Genomic DNA, 19,494 nt, shown 5'->3' on the forward strand with positions numbered 1-19,494 from the left:
GATTGCTGCTGCATCAAGCTTGGCCTGCATCTCTCCTCGATGTCTTGACACGGTCTGTCTTGTCGCCCTCCCTCCTCCATAGTAAGCTCTGACTGATGGCTTTCCAGTTAGCCTCACGATTGAGTCTGCCTCTGGCCTCCAGAGGGGTTTGGTAACCATTATTATTATTATTATTATTATTATTATTATTATTATTATTATTATCTCCTATCCATCTTATTGGGAGTGTTGCCTTTGCCTGTCTCTCTGGGGTCATCCACCTGCGTGGTTTGGGACATCTGGTATGTCTGTATGTTCAGCAGACCTTCTAAGAAACCCTACCAGTTACTAGGTCTATCACTGTCTGCCTTTCTTAGCTCTTGATGATTTATGTATATATTTATTTGGATTGACTTTGGATTTCCAGTTGTGTAATTCTGTTTTTTCTGTTGTGGGTGGAAATCTACACCCCCACCCCTGGTTCCAGTTCATACATGTCTTTTCCCAATCAATTCTCTCTTCCCCCCCCCCCCCCCCCCCCCCCCGGTTATTTATTATACAGGGTGAGTTTGCCCCCTCACATATACTAATGTGCCATGTGTGTTTCCACCTTTATACACTGAAGCTGGCACGTTCCCTGAGTTTTTCCAGCAAGCCAGCAAGATGGTGATGGGTGCCAGGTCCGAGCATTCCTAGATGAACAGTTTCCTGGAAAGTGGATTGGTCGTCGTGGGCCAGTTGAATGGCCCCCAAGGTCTCCTGATCTGACCCTCTTAGACTTTTATCTTTGGGGTCATCTGAAGGCAATTGTCTATGGTGTGAGGATATGAGATGTGCAGCACCTGAAACTACGGATACTGGATGCCTGTGCTGGCATTTCTCCTGCGGTGTTGCTGTCAGTGTGTGAAGAGTGGGAGAAGAGGGTTGCACTGACAATCCAACACAATGGGCAGCACATTGAACACATTTTATAAGTGGTCAGAAACATGTAAATAACTCATGAAAGAATAAAGTTACGTTGAAACCAAGCACACCATTGTTTTTCTTGTGACATTACCAATATGTTGATGTGTCACATGGCCCTCTTCCTATTGAAAGAAAACAAGTTCTATCCAAGATGGCCGACTTCTAAATGGCCACCATGGTCACCACCCATCTTGAGGAGTTTGCCCCCTCACATATACTAATGTGCCACAAACAGGACTTTAATATCACCAACCATTCCCATGTTATTATGGTGTATCCATATAAATGGCCTGTATTTCTTGCCCTTTCTCAGGTTTCCTGAGGTGTTGACATAGTTGGTATCTGCACCTTCTGATTTTAAGGTCCCCCTGATAGGCTTCAGGCGCTCTTTGGAGTTTGATGTCATCCCTGACATATTCCTGACCACTCTAGTGAAGTGCCAAAAGGGAGAGAGAGAAAGTCTTTAAAATACTTCCATATACATTTTTAACTTGAAACTACACTGGAATGAAGAACAATCTTCACCACAGGTAAAATTAAAAGGACAAGAAAGGAGGGTGTGTGTGTTACAAATACCAGGTTTACGTCATATACACGTGTGTGTGTGTGTGTGTGTGTGTGTATATATGTATATGTGTATATATGTGTATATATATACACACACACGTATGTATATATACACGTGTGTATACGTATGTATATATATATATATATATATATATATATATGTGTGTGTGTGTGTGTATATATATATGTATGTGTGTGTATATATGTGTGTATATATATATGTATGTGTGTGTATATATGTGTGTATATATATATGTATGTGTGTGTGTATATATGTGTATGTGTGTGTATATGTGTATATGTATAAATACCCAGCACGCCCCTGCGGGCGGTTTATCCTTCAAGCTCGGGTCCTCTACCAGAGGCCTGGGAGCTTGAGGGTCCTGCGCAGTATCTTAGCTGTTCCCAGGACTGCGCTCTTCTGGACAGAGATCTCCGATGTTATTCCCGGGATCTGCTGGAGCCACTCGCCTAGCTTGGGAGTCACCGCACCTAGTGCTCCGATTACCACGGGGACCACCGTTACCTTCACCCTCCACATCCTCTCGAGCTCTTCTCTGAGCCCTTGGTATTTCTCCAGCTTCTCGTGTTCCTTCTTCCTGATGTTGCTGTCATTCGGAACCGCTACATCGATCACTACGGCCGTCTTCTTCTGTTTGTCTACCACCACTATGTCCGGTTGGTTAGCCACCACCATTTTGTCCGTCTGTATCTGGAAGTCCCACAGGATCTTAGCTCGGTCATTCTCCACCACCCTTGGGGGCATCTCCCATTTTGACCTCGGGACTTCCAGGTTATACTCGGCACAGATGTTCCTGTACACTATGCCGGCCACTTGGTTATGGCGTTCCATGTATGCCTTGCCTGCTAGCATCTTGCACCCTGCTGTTATGTGCTGGATTGTCTCTGGGGCATCTTTACACAGCCTGCACCTGGGGTCTTGCCTGGTGTGATAGACCCCAGCCTCTATGGATCTTGTACTCTTGTATATATGTATATGTATGTATATATGTGTATATGTATATATGTATATGTATATCACACTGTATGTATTTCATGGTTTATTTTTTTTTCCAAATTTATTTTTTAAATGTTTAAATCTATTGGAGATTGCTTTGTTCTCTATGGTGTGTTTGTTCCCCAGATCAAAGTGGAGAGATAATATTTCACTGAGAGCTTGACTAAGAGAAAACACACAAGCTTGATAGTGCTGTTAGTTAGATTTGCAGATAAGAGATGTTAAAGGATATAATTTGAGGGAAGTCTGGAAGTGAAAATATCATGGCCAAAGATATAGGAATCATATTTTGTCCAACTTTTGTTTTTTATAAACTGGTTATCACATCGGAATTTCCAATTTATGAACGCTGAAATATTAAACCTCTACATTTTGTTCTTTGTTTTCCTCCTGTCTGCCAAGCATGGAGATTGGGCAAAAAAAGTATATCTCCATCCTCACCAGAGGGTGGCGTTGTGTCCGAGGTTTTAAAGCCCCTCCTCTGAATACACCTTCTGGTGTACCCTTCAGTGACTCCTCGGAGAGACAATAATTTTCACGTGTAAATTCGTGTTGCAAAATCCAGTCGAAAATTAGTATAAAGTGATTTGGTATTTCGATGCGGCCATAATATGCAGCGACTGCTGTTTAACGGGCCTTGGAAAGTGAACCTATGTTCTTCCTTCATAAAACAATAATAACAGCTGAGTTGCAACGTTATTTCCACTATCCACGGTTTCTTATTTCAGCCCAGGGAGGCCGTTCTCGTGGGTATTATTGTTACAATCTTTTCGACAGCCTTTGAACGCATCGCGTCTTCCTCGGTTGAAAGCCGCGCCTGCTTCGCTCTCTGTGGGACCGGAGGCTGATCGCGGGGAGAAAGACAGCCTATCAGCAGAAAAAGAACCACCATGTGAACAAAGGGTATATAAGAAGGGACACCAAGGTGCAGAGTTGTCAGGGTGAGAACTTATCTGATTGTCTCACCACCGCTAGGGCAACGTTTTCAGGGCTCGGAAGAGAGCGAATGGACAGAGCCGGGAGAGGATAGGACAGTCCCTCCAACGGTAAGACCCCACCGTCCGCCTGGCCAGCCGCTTTTACATTGTGCCTGTGTCCGTCCGTCAACCATTAGGGGGGAAAGAGGAGAATTTAACCTTGTGAACCTCTGAGGCAAAGCTTGCTTTCTAGAAAAGGGGCACTAGGCTTATTATAAGTGAACGACAAAAGTCATAATTGACTCTTAAGCTATTGTTTAAAAGTTTCTCAAAGCGTGCTGCTACGTGTCCCATTCACCAGCTACTATAACGGCGAAACAGAAGAAAAGCTGTAAATAATGAATACTTTCCCAGCTTTTCTCACTTCTTTATTTCATGCTTCTTATTCTCGGGTTCCTCTTTTGCTGTGGAAACTCGGTAACACGCCATTTGGAAGTGCACGTTTAAAAGAAGGTGGCCAAAATTAAAGTCCAGAAATAGTGAAATCCTTCATTGAACACATCCTCATTAACCTCAGTGTTACACAGCGAGGTCCGCACACAGAACAAGTGTGGACGCGTGGTTGTGAGCGCTGTTGTTACTCCCTCTGTACAGTTGTAAGTGAACACATGGCGTCAGTGTTAGTAACCCTACAGTAAAGGGTGATTTTACAGCCGAGGAATGCGTGATGGTGTGGCCCAAATGCTTCCTCGCACATCTGTTTGATATTCGGTAGCTGCAGACTCCGGCTGATATGAGAACGAGTCAGTAGTGAAGACATGAGGTCTGCAGGCTTGTGATCGGCTTAACTTCCAGGAACAGAATAAGTCTGGAATTTGGAGTAAAAACATAGCCAGAGATCTGCTTCTGAAGACTCATTCCCCATCTTATGTTTAGGTGGGGAATGGTATTGTAATGGGATACTTCAAGTTGAAGTGGGCGAACCACCTGCTGTTCTGCCCAGTTTATTTTAAAGCTTAGATGAATGACTGAGCTTTTGTCTGAACAGTCCTTGATTGTTCCTACATGGCTTTGTTTATGCGTAGAAGAGGTTTATTGTTGCTCTCTGGTCTAAAATGATGACAAGATGGCCTGTCAAGACAGTGGTCATTTTGTGTGTTTGTGGCTTGGCACTGGTGTGAAGCACTGATAGATTTAAAACACTAAAATCATCATTTTTGGGGTGTATTTGATTTGGCTCAATATAAAAGAGACCCATGATCACAATCACTAATTTCTCTAAGAAAATGTGCACTTGTTGACATTATTGTTTAAAAAAAATCTAGAAAGGGCAAGCAGCGATGTTATTACAGTGAGCACTTCTGTTTACAAAAAGTGGTATAGAAGCCTTTTTTCTGCACACTCATGTCCTCTACCCCTGCGTGTTTGTGCGTGCAGGTGTGCCCACATATTTCTCTCTGCATGTTTGTGTGTACTTTAGTTACGCCCATGACCCACTGTGTTGTGGGACATGGGTCAGGTCTTTTTACAGAACAACAGGGAGTGTCCTCGTCGCTTCATGTTGTGCACTTTTGTGCATAAATGCTTGGTTTAAGGCTATAAGATGAAAGCAAGTCTCCAGGAAAATTTGTTCAAAGCCAGTCAGAGTTTTTCCTGGCGCACAGTAACGCTTCGGGGGAATGACTAAGCGAGTAAGCATGATTGGTCCTCATACAGTAAAGGCACCAAAACAGGAGTTGAGGATCTAAACACATTTCTTTTTGAGTAAATAAACCCCAATTAATAAAGCGAGTTAAAAATTCATCACAATGTTGGTGATTGTTTTCCTTTAGGTTCCTGATAACTTGTCTTTGGAGTTTCACAGAATTTCCTTGACGCAGGAAAAATACTTTTGATTTAACGTCCTCTTGAGTGAGAGACGACTGAGCGTCCATGTCTTCGGTTCGCTTTGTGCTACTTTCTCCCGAGCACAGACTGACTGGGACTAGAGCGCTCTCCTCCTTCCTACTGTAATTGGTGCCATCTGTTGGCTGTGTTAACATAGTCTGAAGAATGTGGTGATCCATTATTCACGACCTCCTTCGTTACTGTGGACATGAGCAGCCCATATCACGCTGGTTCAAGCCAAACTTGTCTGGAGGAGTAGATTAATAGTGCCTTTGAGTGCCACTCTGAAGATCTTTACCTGGGGGTCCTGGAGTGAGATGCTTTGTGGGTTATTGCCCGTTTCCCTAGAATCAGCCTGTTTTATTTCTTACCTCCTATTGTTTTTACACGCTTTTATTGTCTTCCTTCACTTTGACCTCTTTTTAAGTTTCTCCTAGTTTCATCCTTAAACACCAAGCCTGCCTGATGGTACCTTTGTACTTCCAGCTGAACAGTCTGTATATTAAAATACAAACCAAACTTTAAAACAACAAACTTGATTTTGTATATGACCTTTTCCAAAGTTGGTTGTGACTGACAGCAGAAAATCTTTCTTTTTCAAGATTTTCTGTAAACCAACCATAAGTAAAAGCTCATTTGAAACAAAATTATTGATGCTTTGTGTACAGTCCTTGCCACTTATTCTTCTTCTGCCCTCTTTCTCATCGATCGTCTTTCAGGTAGCAGACACGTATACCATGCCGACTAGTGATGGCCCCAGCAGGTTCCCGGTCTTTGTGCCTCCACCTCAGGGCAGCCAGAGGTGCCCGGGTTATGTCCCCGGACGAGTGGCTCCAGTCCGCTCGATGCCACATGCCAAAACGCCTCCGCCTCCACCGATAAAACCTCATGGCCCGCCGCTGGGGCGACAAACAAGGGTCACCTTGTCAGAAGAGAACCAGCGTAGGGAGGATGCGCAGAGGCTCCAGCAAAAGCTAAGAAAGAAGACTCTGATCTGCTGTGGAGTGTCGCTGGGGGCTTTCTTCCTCACTCTTATCCTTGTCCTTAGCCTCAGTAGTGGTCCTGAGTTAGATGGTGATTATTTATTATGAATTTCCAGGCTTCTTAACCATTTCTGTATGACTTTTAAACATCTTTGTGTACATCTTTCTGTTCATATTTACAGAGAATTGCCCAGATCACAACCCATCTCTCAGTAACTGGAATCCAGGTCACCAACCCCAGCGGGCTGTCATTGTCAGGAGAGGAGATTTGTTTAGACTGGATGCTTCTGCTACCTTACGCTCACTTACCATCCAATCAGGAGGTAGGCACATCACAAGGTGTCTGACTTTTGTAAAGTAGCTTTTAGAGATGTAACACAGATTGAGTCACAGTAACCCAGTTGTTATTATTAAAGCTCAGTTTATGAACTTTTGGATGGAACATACAGCAAGAATGAACTAAACGTGTTTTCTTTGACTTCTCACAGGTCGGGTAGTTTTTGCAGACAGCCATGACGGCTCCAAAAACATAACATTGAGAACACATCACATCCTCATAGAAGAAGGTGGCGCCCTTCACATCGGTTCGCCGAAATGTCGCTACCGTTCCCATGCTATCATTGCCCTCATGGGCCGTTCCGACAGCGAGGCTGTCTCCGAGGTCCCCGCATTTGGCCGCAAGTTCATTGGCGTGAAAGCCGGTGGAACTCTGGAGGTACACGGGACTGAGAGAGTTTCCTGGTCTCTGTTAACCAGAAGCATCCCGGCGTCTGGGGTGGCCACGGGGGGTTATGCCTTCCAGCGAAACTTCAGCCGAGGCATCCACCTGCGCGTGGTGGACCCGGACACGGCCGCTCTGCTGTTCTCAGAACGCTACGACACGTACGATTCCCGCAACGACAGCCAGCGGCTCGCCCAGCTGCTTCGCTCCCTTCCGGTGGGCCGAATTGTCACTCTCGCCGTGGGAGACTCTGCCGAGAGAAATCTTGGGCCAGAAACCAGGGAGGTCATCAAAGAGAAACTCGGCAGCAGATTTGTTCTGGATCTCCAGTACAGGTAAACGCTGCCGGCAAAGCTGTGAATCATCTGTGTTTGTGGTCACCAGTTAAACTAAACCCAGTCACCTTTGACGCATCAATACTTTCCTCAAGCTTTTTGTCTCACATCCAGCCTCCCTGGAAAAATGCCTTTTTTTTCCTTTTTTTTTACTTGGCTTTCTGTTCATTTAGGATGTTCCTTTGAATCAGTCGTAGTTCCTGTTTCCTTTGTGTCACTGCTTCACCAGAAAAAGGAAACATGTACAGGATAACAGGGTCATGCACAGTGTTTTCCAGGATTTGTACAAAAATGTGGCAACTAAGGAGATTTTATTTTTTTTTTTGCCCTTCAGAAGAACCAGGTCCAGTCATGGTCACATGAGGTGATGCCTTATAAAGCTAACAAAAAGACAGGATTAGACTGAGTTCGTGGCTGCCCATAACCTTAATGCCACCACACTGGAGCATGTGGCTCAGGACTTGACTTTTGAAGCGGTTTCCCTCAAATCTAGAGTGGCGCGGCAGGATCAGACTATAGAGCGCATGAAGTGGTTGTTGGAAGTTAGGTTTGTGCGTTAAGACTGTTTCTTCTAATCCTCTTACTGTTGGTTTTTATAGCTTCAGACTACAGTTTATCATGTACTGAAATCACACAAGTCACAAAGTGTTTTTTGCTTTGTTTGTTTATTTTGCTGTGGCTGTGAGAGATGGGTTACAGGATTAAGCATTATAATGAATGCCTTCTCGTGGAGATGGAGGAGGGAGTGGTGTTGCAGATTTTCTCAGCAGTTTATTGTCATTTGCGTCAGTGCTTTACCAGCGTGCATATCTTGTGACCTCCAGCTTATATTTGATTTAATTTCCACAGGTTTATTTCGGTGGGTCCGCCCATCCTTCCTTACAGCGATGCACAAATCTGTTAGCCGCTGCTTCTTGCATGTGACCCCTCTGTCTTTTAACCACAGTGTCTCAGGACAGTACTCAAACACGAGAAACACGCATTCATAGTGGTCTATAGTGAGTTCACCTCTGGCCCCCACACATTAGCAGTTCCAGTTAAACAATGATGTTGTCAAAGGTTGATTACCAAATCAAGGGTATGACGAAAATAATAATAAAAAAAGGATCCTTTTTTTTTTTTCCCCTCCCTTTGTTGCGTCTTTAACCATCTGACTCAGCTCTGATTTACTGAGCAAACATGCACACAGGCAGCAGCAGGTCAGTTTGCAGAAAGTCACACGCTGTGGCTCTAATGAAAGACAAGAGTGGATGCCCCAGATGGATCCTGTTTGTGTATCACTGAGATGTGCTGTTCCATGTCACAGTGACTCACATCTACAAAAAGACACCTTTGTAGAAGACTGTGATTATGCCAGCAAGATGAATTATTTTAAACAGATAGAGGGTCTTTGGTGAATTGGAGTACAAACTGCTGTTTATATTAAGATATGTTGGGTTTTTTTCCCCCAGGTAAACACTGGCATTATTAACGCACTTGAATCATCTTTTATCATGTCATCTTCAGATATGACATGAGTGGCAGGATTGGCTGTAGATTCCCTTTACTTCCAGATAAAATGGAGCTGAAGAGGTTAAGTATAGAGTTGACTCTGGGTTTGTTTACCGCGTGCAATGAGCCAAGCAACTGCTCGGTGGAAACAAGATCACTTTGATTGAGTCTGGATGGACAACTGCCGACCCAGATACAGTTCCACGGGTTGCATGAATGGTAAATTGTGTTTGAAAGGCGTATTGGTCAGCCTGATAAAATCTTGAAAGTTTATAAGTAGACTAGAGCAGCTGCCATGAAATGTTTTTGGTATTCATGAGGGGGGAAAAAAGAGAAAAGCAGGAAGCCATTCTTGAGAAGCTAAGGGCATGATATTCGCAATATCCAAGACTGTATGTCTCATACTGTGCTGTCTTATTTTAGATCGCACACCCTCAAAAGCCCAGCCAGTGTTAAACGCCATCCACACCCTCGAGCTGCTTTGCTCAAATGATTCCAGCCTCTCCTTATTGAATCATTGTAATCTCATTTAAAATAAGCTTTCTTGGCATCTTGGATAGGGAGGACCTGGAACAAAAGTTAAAACAAATATAGCTTTAACACATCCACCCATCCCTTCCTAAATTTTCCCTTAATTATTTCAATAATCCCCTGACTTGTGTGATATCCGCTGGTTTTCTACTTTTTCGCTTAAATGTATTTTGACATTCTCTGATATTCACTTTCTTGCTTTTGACCCACTCTCCTGCTTCATGCTTATCGCAGACATTTGCTTTTGTCAATGAGCACAGTGTCTGCAATTTGCATTGTCTGTGGAAATAGCTACAGCTACATTTATCACTCAATACACGTGGTTTTATGTCAGTCTGTAAGAATGTGGTTAAAGTACAGGGTCTAAAACACCATCACTGACTAAGCAAATATGCACAGGTAACATTATTAGAAGTAGTTATGTGATAATGAACCAGTAATGGGTGTCGATTATTAGTTGCAGCTAGGCTTTAAGCTCTTTTTTTTTTTTTTTTTTAATTTATTTATTTATTTTTTAAATTATGATTTCTTCGAAAATAATGTGAAACTCATGACTTCCTCTTCTTTTCCATTTTCTCTGCGACCTTCCTTTTAACTCCTTCGGTCTTTCCAGGCAGGCGTGGGCTTTGGTTTCTGTGATAGGCGGTGGAAATGCATCATGCTCGGAGGATGTTAGGGAACACGAAAACCATGACACAGGAGGAAGAGCTCTGGCAAGACGGAACTTCACCACTGTTAATGGAGTGGGTTTCTCGGTCACTGCCTATAGCGAGTGGAAGACTGGTAAGAAATAACGAAATCCAAAACGAATCTCAACTATTTATTCCTAATTAATTCTTGCTTTCTCGTGAACTTTTGAGAAGCTTAAGTCTGAATTAGTGCTCAGTGGAAATGAATTTTTTCAGAACACAGTTTTATAGAGATGCGTGCATGGCAATTCAATTTATTATTATTTTCTCTGACCTTTGCTTTCTACCATGACCTTTTTAAATTCTTAAGTAAAGTGCAACGTGCCATACTCTGAAAACCATGCCCAGTGGGAAAATAAGGCAGAAACATCAAAGAAATACCTGCTAAAGAACACATTTACCCTGCTGTGACCAGGCTAATGTTGGCTAACTAGCAATTAGAACATGAGCTCTAGTTAGCTGGGGTATTTGTACTTGTTGCCATAATGAGCTGTGAGGTCACTGCAGTCTGGTCCTTGGTTATTTATTTATTTCAAAATAAGATGGTAATGAATCAATGTGTGACACTCTAAATGGCTTTTATTTTAAAAAGACTTTTTGGGAATGCCACAAACTCACGGCCCGCCCTTAACAGGGAGCCGTCACTTTTTTACTCCCTTCAATAGTTATCTTTATAGATTACTTTTTTTTCTTCTAGTGGAAAGCCTTTATGTCAACAATCTTGTGCTAGAAGTCAAATCAATGTTTTCTTTAATTACAGAAGACTACAAAGCGTTAGCCTTCCTCCCTCTGTCGTGCTGTGCTGGACCTTTTGTTTCATTTAAAATCCAATATTCTTCTGTACCCCTCAGGTGTCCCTACTGCAGGCTTCCAGGTGGATGCTGTGGACCAGGTGGTGCTAAACCTGCAGGATGAAGTGCAACAGACATGGCTACCAGGGGATCGCATTGTAGTTGCTAGCACGGACTACTCAATGCACCAGGCTGAAGAGTTTACCCTGCTGCCCTGCCCTCACTGTAACAGCCGACAGGTCAAGATACAAGGTGAGAGAGAGAGAGAGAGAGAGACGGCCATTGGTTTCTTCAGCTGTGTCAGTATTTGCCCTGAAGGGTTATTTCTTGGTGTTTGGGAGCTACTGTCACAAACAGTACAAATAGGAACTGATGTAGAGAAACATTTCATTTTTACAAAACCTGTGTGAAGACTAGTAAAAAATCACTTATGCTCCTTTGTAGTTAATAAATGTGATTAGTAGACGTAGGGCCATTAATCCTTCGGTCCGGCGGGATCTCATTTCCTTTTCAGCTGTTATGGTGACGTAAGATTATTGGAAAATGCTAAGGAGAGACTGTCAGCTTATTTCTTTTAAAAGCAGGGCCATCTTATTATAACCACGGGGCGGTTTATGGATTTGGATGCATCACCCCTTCTTCACCTCCTCCTGTTTTCTATTGTTACGTTAATAAACTACACTGACAGTTTCGCAGTTTGTCCATCTTTTTATCAGACATGTTTCCTGATCTCATTCCTCTGTTGTCAACTCCCTTCCTGGAGAGAAGGGTGTGTTATTATGTGTGTGTGTGTGTGTGGGCTGAATTTAGTGTTTCTGTTACCAGGAAAGGCTGAACGGTTGAAGGCCTGAGCTGCCACATACCATCTGTGGCAGAGAGTATTTTGTGTGTTGATGAATGATGTTTCATACGTGTTTGATTACTTTTGCTTTTACATGTGTGTTGGTTTGGTGGGTACTCTTTGGGGTGTGGTTAGTTAATGTTTGAGCGGGAGCTGCCATACGCGCTAAATGTGGTTTACAGTTGAAAGGGTGCTAGGTGATGCATCATCTAAACACAAGCAAGCCGTTATTGTAGTGTTTTAGTATGACTTGTCCCGCCTCAGAAACCAAATCGTGTTGCTGTGATGTTTAATTAAATGTTTCTGTCGCCATACTTCTAATTTGCTTTCACACAAAGTAACAACTTGCACCCGTTTCATGGTTTCTGTACATATTTTTCTTTAAGAGTTTTAAGAATTTCTCCTTGTTGTAGTATTTTGACCTCTAGTTTTATCTGTCTGTGCTGCTCAGGGAAGCCTCAGTATAACCATACCGGAGAGATCATAGATGGCATCGACATGCGTGCCGAAGTGGGTCTCCTATCCAGAAACATTCTCATTTATGGAGAAATGGAAAACTCCTGCTACGGAGACAACATGTGTCAGTTCTACAACCATGACACCTTTGGAGGCCACATCAAGGTATGCATGTGTACCATGTTTAGATATCTTTAAGAGGACCAAAAATTGGAATGATACTATATTTGTGGGGACCAACAGTGGGGATAAAATGCCTGTTGACATGAGTTTGAAGGCATTTTTGAGACTCAAAATGTGGTTTTAGTGTCAGGGTTACAATTAGGTTTTGATTATGGTTAGGATTAGGCATTCATTTTTGATGGTTAGGGTAAGCGGCTAGAAAAAGCTTTATGTCAATTAGATGTCCCCACAGAGATATGAAAACAAGACTGTGTGTAAATTTATTGCACATTTACTTTGTGCCGATCTTTCTGCATGAGGTGGCATGACTGTTCTTTCCTGTTAAAGGTTGCTATTCAGAGTCTGTTTGACAGTTTCCTCACTGTGAAGATGAACGGTGCATACATTCTACATTTGTGTACTGGCCTATGTGAGAGGTGTTGTTTACCATCACAGTTTCTGTTTGAATCTATATGAAAGACTCTTCTTCAGAAGGCTCAGCACAAACTGCAAACGCAGCAGGCACATGAGGATTAAACATGTAGATTTATCTCTGCTGTCTAGCATGGGTCCCAGTGTAGTCGGTGAGCTCACTGTAATTTTGTATGATTTCATTCAAATTGGTGGCAAATGGACGTAAACATTCCTCAGAGTCTATGTAATTTGCCCCCCATGTGCTAAACAAAAGACTTTGTTTCCATGTTAACAGCTTTCTAACTGTAACCTCAAAGTACACCAGACGGACACATGAAGCTGAAAAGTCAGCGTTTTCTTTGTAATTAGGCCTTCCATGCCGGCAAAAAGCCATCTGTCATGTCTGCCAAATCGAGTTTAGCACAGTTCAGCACCATGCGTTTCATGTTTCAATTTATCTGTCCAGTGAGTTGCCCTTTCTCTTATTTTAAGTCAGGTTGACTCTGTGGAGTGGAATCTACTGTTGAAACAATTAGTTCGTGTGTGTGTGTTTATGTAAGCGAGGGTGAGGGTCAGTGTTTACTGTGCGTACTTGAGTTTCAGTGAGCTGAAAGGGTTGGCCAATACCTTCTTAACAGAAACCAGATCCTGCTGATTTTGCCATACCCACAAAAAAGACCTCCTAGACAGCACTGAACATTTGTTTGTATCGTTTTATTTGTATGCATTCATGTGTGACTATGTGCTGTGCGCATCTCTGTGCGTGCGTAACTTTTAATTTATGCTTCTGTAATTCACGGCTTACTCACCAGCATCAGGGGTTTTGAAACGGCTCGACTCACAGAGCGCGGTGCCAGATGGGCTAAAGTTTATATCCCAGTGCGGTCACTGGCGAACGCAGACAGTTGTAATGGTTTAATTTATTACTTTAGTCAGCCAGCATTTGTTACGCGGACCACAAGTCCGGCGTCATTTGCTTTTGTCGTGGGTGGGAGCTCATTGTACTCTCTCCTCAACACCTACAGATTCTCAGTAACTTCTCATCAGTGCATCTGTCCTACGTGGAGTTAAAGAACATGGGTCAGCAGGCTAGAACAAGCCGCTACCCCCTCCACTTCCACATGTGTGGGGATGTCGACCAGAAGGGAGGCTACGCAGAGGCCACCTTTGTGGACGGACTCTCCATACACCACTCCTTCTCCCGCTGTCTCACCATCCACGCCACCAACGGCCTGCTGGTTAGTAAAGCCTTTTAAAATGTGTTGAATACGTCACTGTATGTGAGAATGTAGAAAACCATACATGAGTCATAGTGTTAATAATGAGCAGCATATTGTGGGAAACTGGTGGTTTGTCACAAAGCTCATCAACTGTATCCTCCAACGCCTGATTACTGTAAAGGCTTGCATCCACTTTTCTTTTTCCCCATCTCCTTTATATTCACTCTCAACCTTTCCTGTTCCATCTCTTTCACACTTATAGAATATCTTAGTCTCTTTAGAAAGATGTAGAAGTTTTTAATATACAGTGGTGTGTTTGGCCTTTTCCTAATTTCCTGTTTTTGTATGTTTGACACAATTAAATGTTCCAGATCATCAAACACATTTAAATATTAGATTACGAAATGAAACACAAATTGTAGTTTTTAAATTAAGATGTTTTATTAAGGGGAAAAAAATTCCAAACCTACATGCCTCCGTGTGAAAAAGCGATTGAACCTAAGCCTAATAACTGGCTGGGCCACCCTTAGAAGCAACAACTGCAATAAAGCGTTTCCAATAACTGGTATTGAGTCTTTTAGAGCACTGTGGGGGGTGTTTGGCCCACTTATCTTTTCAGAATTGTTGTAATTCAGCCACGTTTAAGGTTTTTCGAACATTAACTTGCTTTTTACACTTGTACTACAGCATCTTAGTCTGATTCAGGTCACTCCAAAGTCTCCTTTTTTTTCTTAAGCCATTCAGAGGTGGAGTTGCTGGTGTGTTTTGGATCATTGTCCTGCTGCAGAACCCAAGTGTGCTCCAGCTTGAGGTCACGAACAGATTCTTTGATGAAAACAGATGTTTTGGTAGACAGCAGAATTCATGGTTAGATTTACCACAGCAAGTCTTCCAGGCCCCGAGGCAGCAAAACATTCCCAGACCAGCACACTACCACCACCATATTTTACTGTTAGTATGAGGTGTTATGTGAAATGCTGTTTTAGTTTTATGCCAGATGTAACGGGACTCAGACCTTCAAAAAGTTCAGCTTTTGTCTCGTCAGTCCACAGAATATTTTCCCAAAAGTCTTTGGGATAATCAAATGTTTTTTGGTAAATGTGAGACGAGCCTTCATGTTCTTTTTGGTCAGTTTTTGTCTTGAACTCTCCCATGGCTGCCATCGTTGCCCAGTCTCTTTCTCATTGATGAATCATAAACTCTGACTTTAAGCGAGACATGTAGAAGCTTGATGTTGTTCTGGGTTCTTTCGTGATCTTCTGGATGAGTTGTCGATGCTTCATCACTGTTCACAAAGTTTTTTCCATTTGTGTATAATAGTTCCCATCATGTTTCACTGGAGTCCCAAAGCCTTAGATATTGCATCGTAACCCTTTCCAGACTGACAGATGTCAGTGACTTTGTTTCCTAGGTGTTTCTTTAGATTGTGGCATGTTGTGTTGCTTTTTTTTTTATTATTTTTTTTTTTGCCTGTCCCATTTGGTTCTTTAGCCGTCAGAATTGTTGTCTGAAGACCAACAAGGATACCCAATGGATTTACTTTGCCAAATGGATCATCACAGCCTTGCTGTATTGGTCCATTTGATCAACCTTTGTTGTTATTATTTATTAGGGGTGCAACGATACACAAAATTCACGGTTCGGTTCGATTCTTTGGTGTCACGGTTCGATATTTTTTTCGATACAAAAAAAATGTTCATGCCTTTTTAATTTGTCATTTATTAAAATTATAAATATATATTTTAACTCAAAAGTACAGTTTTTAAATTTAATGTTGCTGAAACAAAAGTAATTAAAAAAAATAAATATATCTCAGGGCTCTCAAAATTTCAAAATCCCTGGTAGCCCTTCGGGCAGGGACTCTTCAGTTTTTGGTAGCCCAAAATAAATGTAAGTAGTCCGAATAAAAAAAGAGAGCAATTTTTTGATTGATGTTTTGTTTCCTGTTTTGTTTCCTTTACAATATTATACATTAAAGTATAATATTGTATAAAAATTACAATCATCAACTCAAATACTTGGTTCTAATTGAACAGAAATTTCTATGAACTTGTAAGAACTGTGTAGAACATGAATCAGTCTGTGTCAGATCCTGAATTTAAAATTTCCACTGAAGTCACGGGTAAGAGACAAGTGGAACCAAGATCTAGGCCATTTGCTTTTTGAAGTTTGCAAAGACTGCTAAATTTTGCCAGTGGTAGTTCACTCTTTGCAACATAGTACGCTGTTATAAACAGATTTTTCAGGTTTATTTTTAGTATGTTATTTGCAATTGGTGTTTGTTCTGGGAAAGATATTGCAGACTGAGCAATAATGCATTTCTTGCATTTCTCATGGCTTCTAATGGGGGCCTTTTTTTAAATGACTGGTCCCAGTAACAAAGGCGCTTGTCGACTCAGAAATCGAGAGAAAACCAACAACACACCCGGCAGAACATTATGTTATTTACACTGGTGCACATAAGTGGTCCGCAGGTGCGCATTCGCTGTCAAAATAAAAGACGCGCACCAGATAAGAAGTTGCAACGCGCGTTTGCGTCCATATAAAAAGCACTGTTTTTGTCCGCTAGAGTGGGATTTTCACGGCACATTCCGCACCACATCTCTGTGCGTTCATCATTTGTTTGAAGCCAGATCACCTCCTGCAACCACTTTTCCGAGAATACGCGCTTCTTTTGTGGTTCGGACTCCTTCTGACATTTCTTTGGAGGTGGAGGAACACCAAAGTAATTGCTTAAAGGAGCTTCTTCGACATCTTTAAGAGTTTTAAACAAATGTCTGTCCTCCTCCAGAAAATCTTATGTATGCAAACACGTGTTGCAACTTCATATCTTGTGCGCGTTTTTTTTCTTTTTTCTTTTTTTTTTCTTTGACAGCGAATGCGCACCTGCGGACCACTTATGTGCATCCCTGGTTATTTAGCTCGTCATATTGCAGCCACAGAGATTCTTTTGTCCATGAAACCATAAAGCTGCACTTTCTTTTTACCTTATAGTCTGATTTGTCATAACTTTTCCGTTTTGTGGTAAGCTTTTCTTTGGCTGTCACTTCTTCACCCTGACCTGTCTTATTTGGCTCAGCAGAACTAAAATATATATCCTGCTGCTTTTACACACACACACACACACATAACCGTCAGCGATTCTCTGCGCGATCAACCTCTCATATGTTTAAGCTTGCTGCAGGAAATTTCACTTGTCATGTTTGCATAGTAAGCTAACGATTGATAAGACGATGTCAGAGGAATTGGTGCGCAAATTATCATCACTCAGTGATGTCGCTCTCTATACATAGTTCACACGATTGCAAAGTGAAAGCAAAAAACAAGCGCAAATTCAAACGCGATTTCAATATGTCACATATTGACGGTGGCTCACCGATGCCAATGACATAATTACCCAGCTACATTTCCGAAAGAATGCAAAAGCATTGACATATATTTTTCCTTCCTACAATAGCCCGACGGGCAGGGCAGAGATAGATTTTGGTAGCCCGACTGGAAAACTCGCTAGCCCCGGGACGTCGGGCTAGCGATTTTGCGAGCCCTGTATCTGATTGAGGAATCACTCATCTTTGGAAAAGAGAGTTTATTACAGAGAAATGGCTCTTTCCAAAATAAAAACTATACGCTTCTTCTGGGCTATATTTTCAGCAGCATATTGTAGCGGGTCAGGGCTGTTCGGGGTTCTGTTTGTACAGTTATGTTTTGTTTATGTTGCCATAGTGACGGGTGACGCCGTCTCGCTGCGACGGTGTGTCCTTCCGGGGTCAGAGGGCGCCTTGTGTGTTGTTGTTGTTGCTGTGCGGTTGCCGCCCTGAGCAGTTAGCTAGCGGCAGTGTTCTTCTGCAGATGTCAATAAACGGCTGTGCTCCCTGGCTAGCTCACGGGAAGCAAGACCAAACGACACCTCCGTCTCCTCGTTGTCTGAGCTCGCCACATTGGTGTCAGAAGTGGGATGATGGTGGCACCCCATGTTCTGACCCGAGTGACTTTTCCCCCGCCGGTCGTGACTGGCCGGTGCGCCAAAAGAAGGCACCTGGACATTTGCAAAGTGAAAGCAAAAAACAAGCGCAAATTCAAACGCGATTTCAATATGTCACATATTGACAGTGGCTCACCGATGCCAATGACATAATTACCCAGCTACATTTCCGAAAGAATGCAAAAGCATTGACATATATTTTTACTTCCTACAATAGCCCGACGGGCAGGGCAGAGATAGATTTTGGTAGTACGACTGGAAAAATCGCTAGCCCCGGGACGTCGGGCTAGCGATTTTGCAAGCCCTGTGTTACAGGCATGGCCCTTTAAGGATGAAGCCTGATGGGAAATGTATTCGGGATGTGTGTAGCGGGACTGCCTGGTGTGTGTGTGAAGAGAGAGAGCGCAGAAGGGGAAAAAGTAACGGTTAGCTACAGAAGAGACGAAAAGAAAATAAATAAAAGGAATATAATAACTCCCTCGACAGCCAGAGTTGTGTCGGCGATGCTCGCTGTGAGTAAACTGTTTCAGCCCACTGTACGCGGTGTTCGTGCCTTAGAGAAGAAATAAAGTTCGGTGAAGCAGTTTCCTACGCCTCCTTCGATCTTTTTGCTAGCGGAGATGACCTGTATAGTAAGCTGTTTCCGGTGTTGTGCCAAAAAGTGATTGTCTGCCAAAAACTGATTTCCGGTATTTGCCAAAAAGCGATTGCTCATATTTAAAGTGCTATAAGTAACTTGTTGGGCTATAATATGTTAAACATATGTCAAATGCATCCCTTATGGATGACATAAAGTCATCTTGAGCCACAAACAACATTCGTGTAGCAAGATACAAGCCGCAATCAGTTTTTGGCAGCGACTTTTATATAACCTTTATTTATGCAGTAAAAAAAAATCTCATTAACATTAAAAATGTATTTTGTAAGAGTAAGTTGCCCAACAGGACAGCAGAAATGGCAGCAAATATTACAATAGTTCTGTAAAAATATTTTAAGTGGGGATAAAGGACCGGATTGGTTATAATGTAAGTACAAGTTGTAAGGATACTTAAAAAACAGATAATGTTTTAATTCTTTATGTAACCCCTTTGTATCCCCTGTTCACCGAAGTCTATTTACGAACATACGTAAAGATATTACACATAAAAAATACACAGAAACACTGGAAATCAGTTTTTGGCAGACAATCACTTTTTGGCACAAGACCGGCTACGAGTCAGTTACGGAACCTTCAAGTAACTGCCAGAGGTTTCCTTACTACGGTTCGGGGTCGCGGATCTGGCGCGGTAACACCTGTATCTGATTGAGGAATCACTCATCTTTGGAAAAGAGAGTTTATTACAGAGAAATGGCTCTTTCCAAAATAAAAACTATACGCTTCTTCTGGGCTATATTCTTAGCAGCATATTGTAGCGGGTCAGGGCTGTTCGGGGTTCTGTTTGTACAGTTATGTTTTGTTTATGTTGCCATAGTGACGGGTGACGCCCTCTCGCTACGACGGTGTGTCCTTCCGGGGTCAGAGGGCGCCTTGTGTGTTGTTGTTG

General features: G+C 42.5%; 1 protein-coding gene across 1 annotated transcript in view; it reads left to right on the forward strand.

Annotated features, from left to right (window-relative positions):
- Positions 1 to 3,336: 3,336 nt before the first annotated feature.
- cemip2 (cell migration inducing hyaluronidase 2) overlaps positions 3,337 to 19,494 on the forward strand; it is a 32,110-nt gene continuing 15,952 nt past the window's right edge. The window contains exons 1-8 of the mRNA XM_085475089.1: positions 3,337 to 3,576; positions 6,054 to 6,408; positions 6,500 to 6,640; positions 6,806 to 7,373; positions 10,009 to 10,178; positions 10,936 to 11,127; positions 12,168 to 12,337; positions 13,774 to 13,986. Of these exons, the coding sequence (XP_085331215.1) occupies positions 6,072 to 6,408; positions 6,500 to 6,640; positions 6,806 to 7,373; positions 10,009 to 10,178; positions 10,936 to 11,127; positions 12,168 to 12,337; positions 13,774 to 13,986 (1,791 nt within the window). The 5' untranslated portion in view covers positions 3,337 to 3,576; positions 6,054 to 6,071. The remainder of the gene's footprint in view (positions 3,577 to 6,053; positions 6,409 to 6,499; positions 6,641 to 6,805; positions 7,374 to 10,008; positions 10,179 to 10,935; positions 11,128 to 12,167; positions 12,338 to 13,773; positions 13,987 to 19,494) is intronic.

The sequence above is a fragment of the Copadichromis virginalis genome, linkage group LG12 (genome assembly GCF_057382275.1).
Source record: "Copadichromis virginalis isolate Kocher_CV1m ecotype Utaka linkage group LG12, C_Virginalis_male_GT1.1, whole genome shotgun sequence".
Lineage (NCBI taxonomy): Eukaryota > Metazoa > Chordata > Actinopteri > Cichliformes > Cichlidae > Copadichromis > Copadichromis virginalis.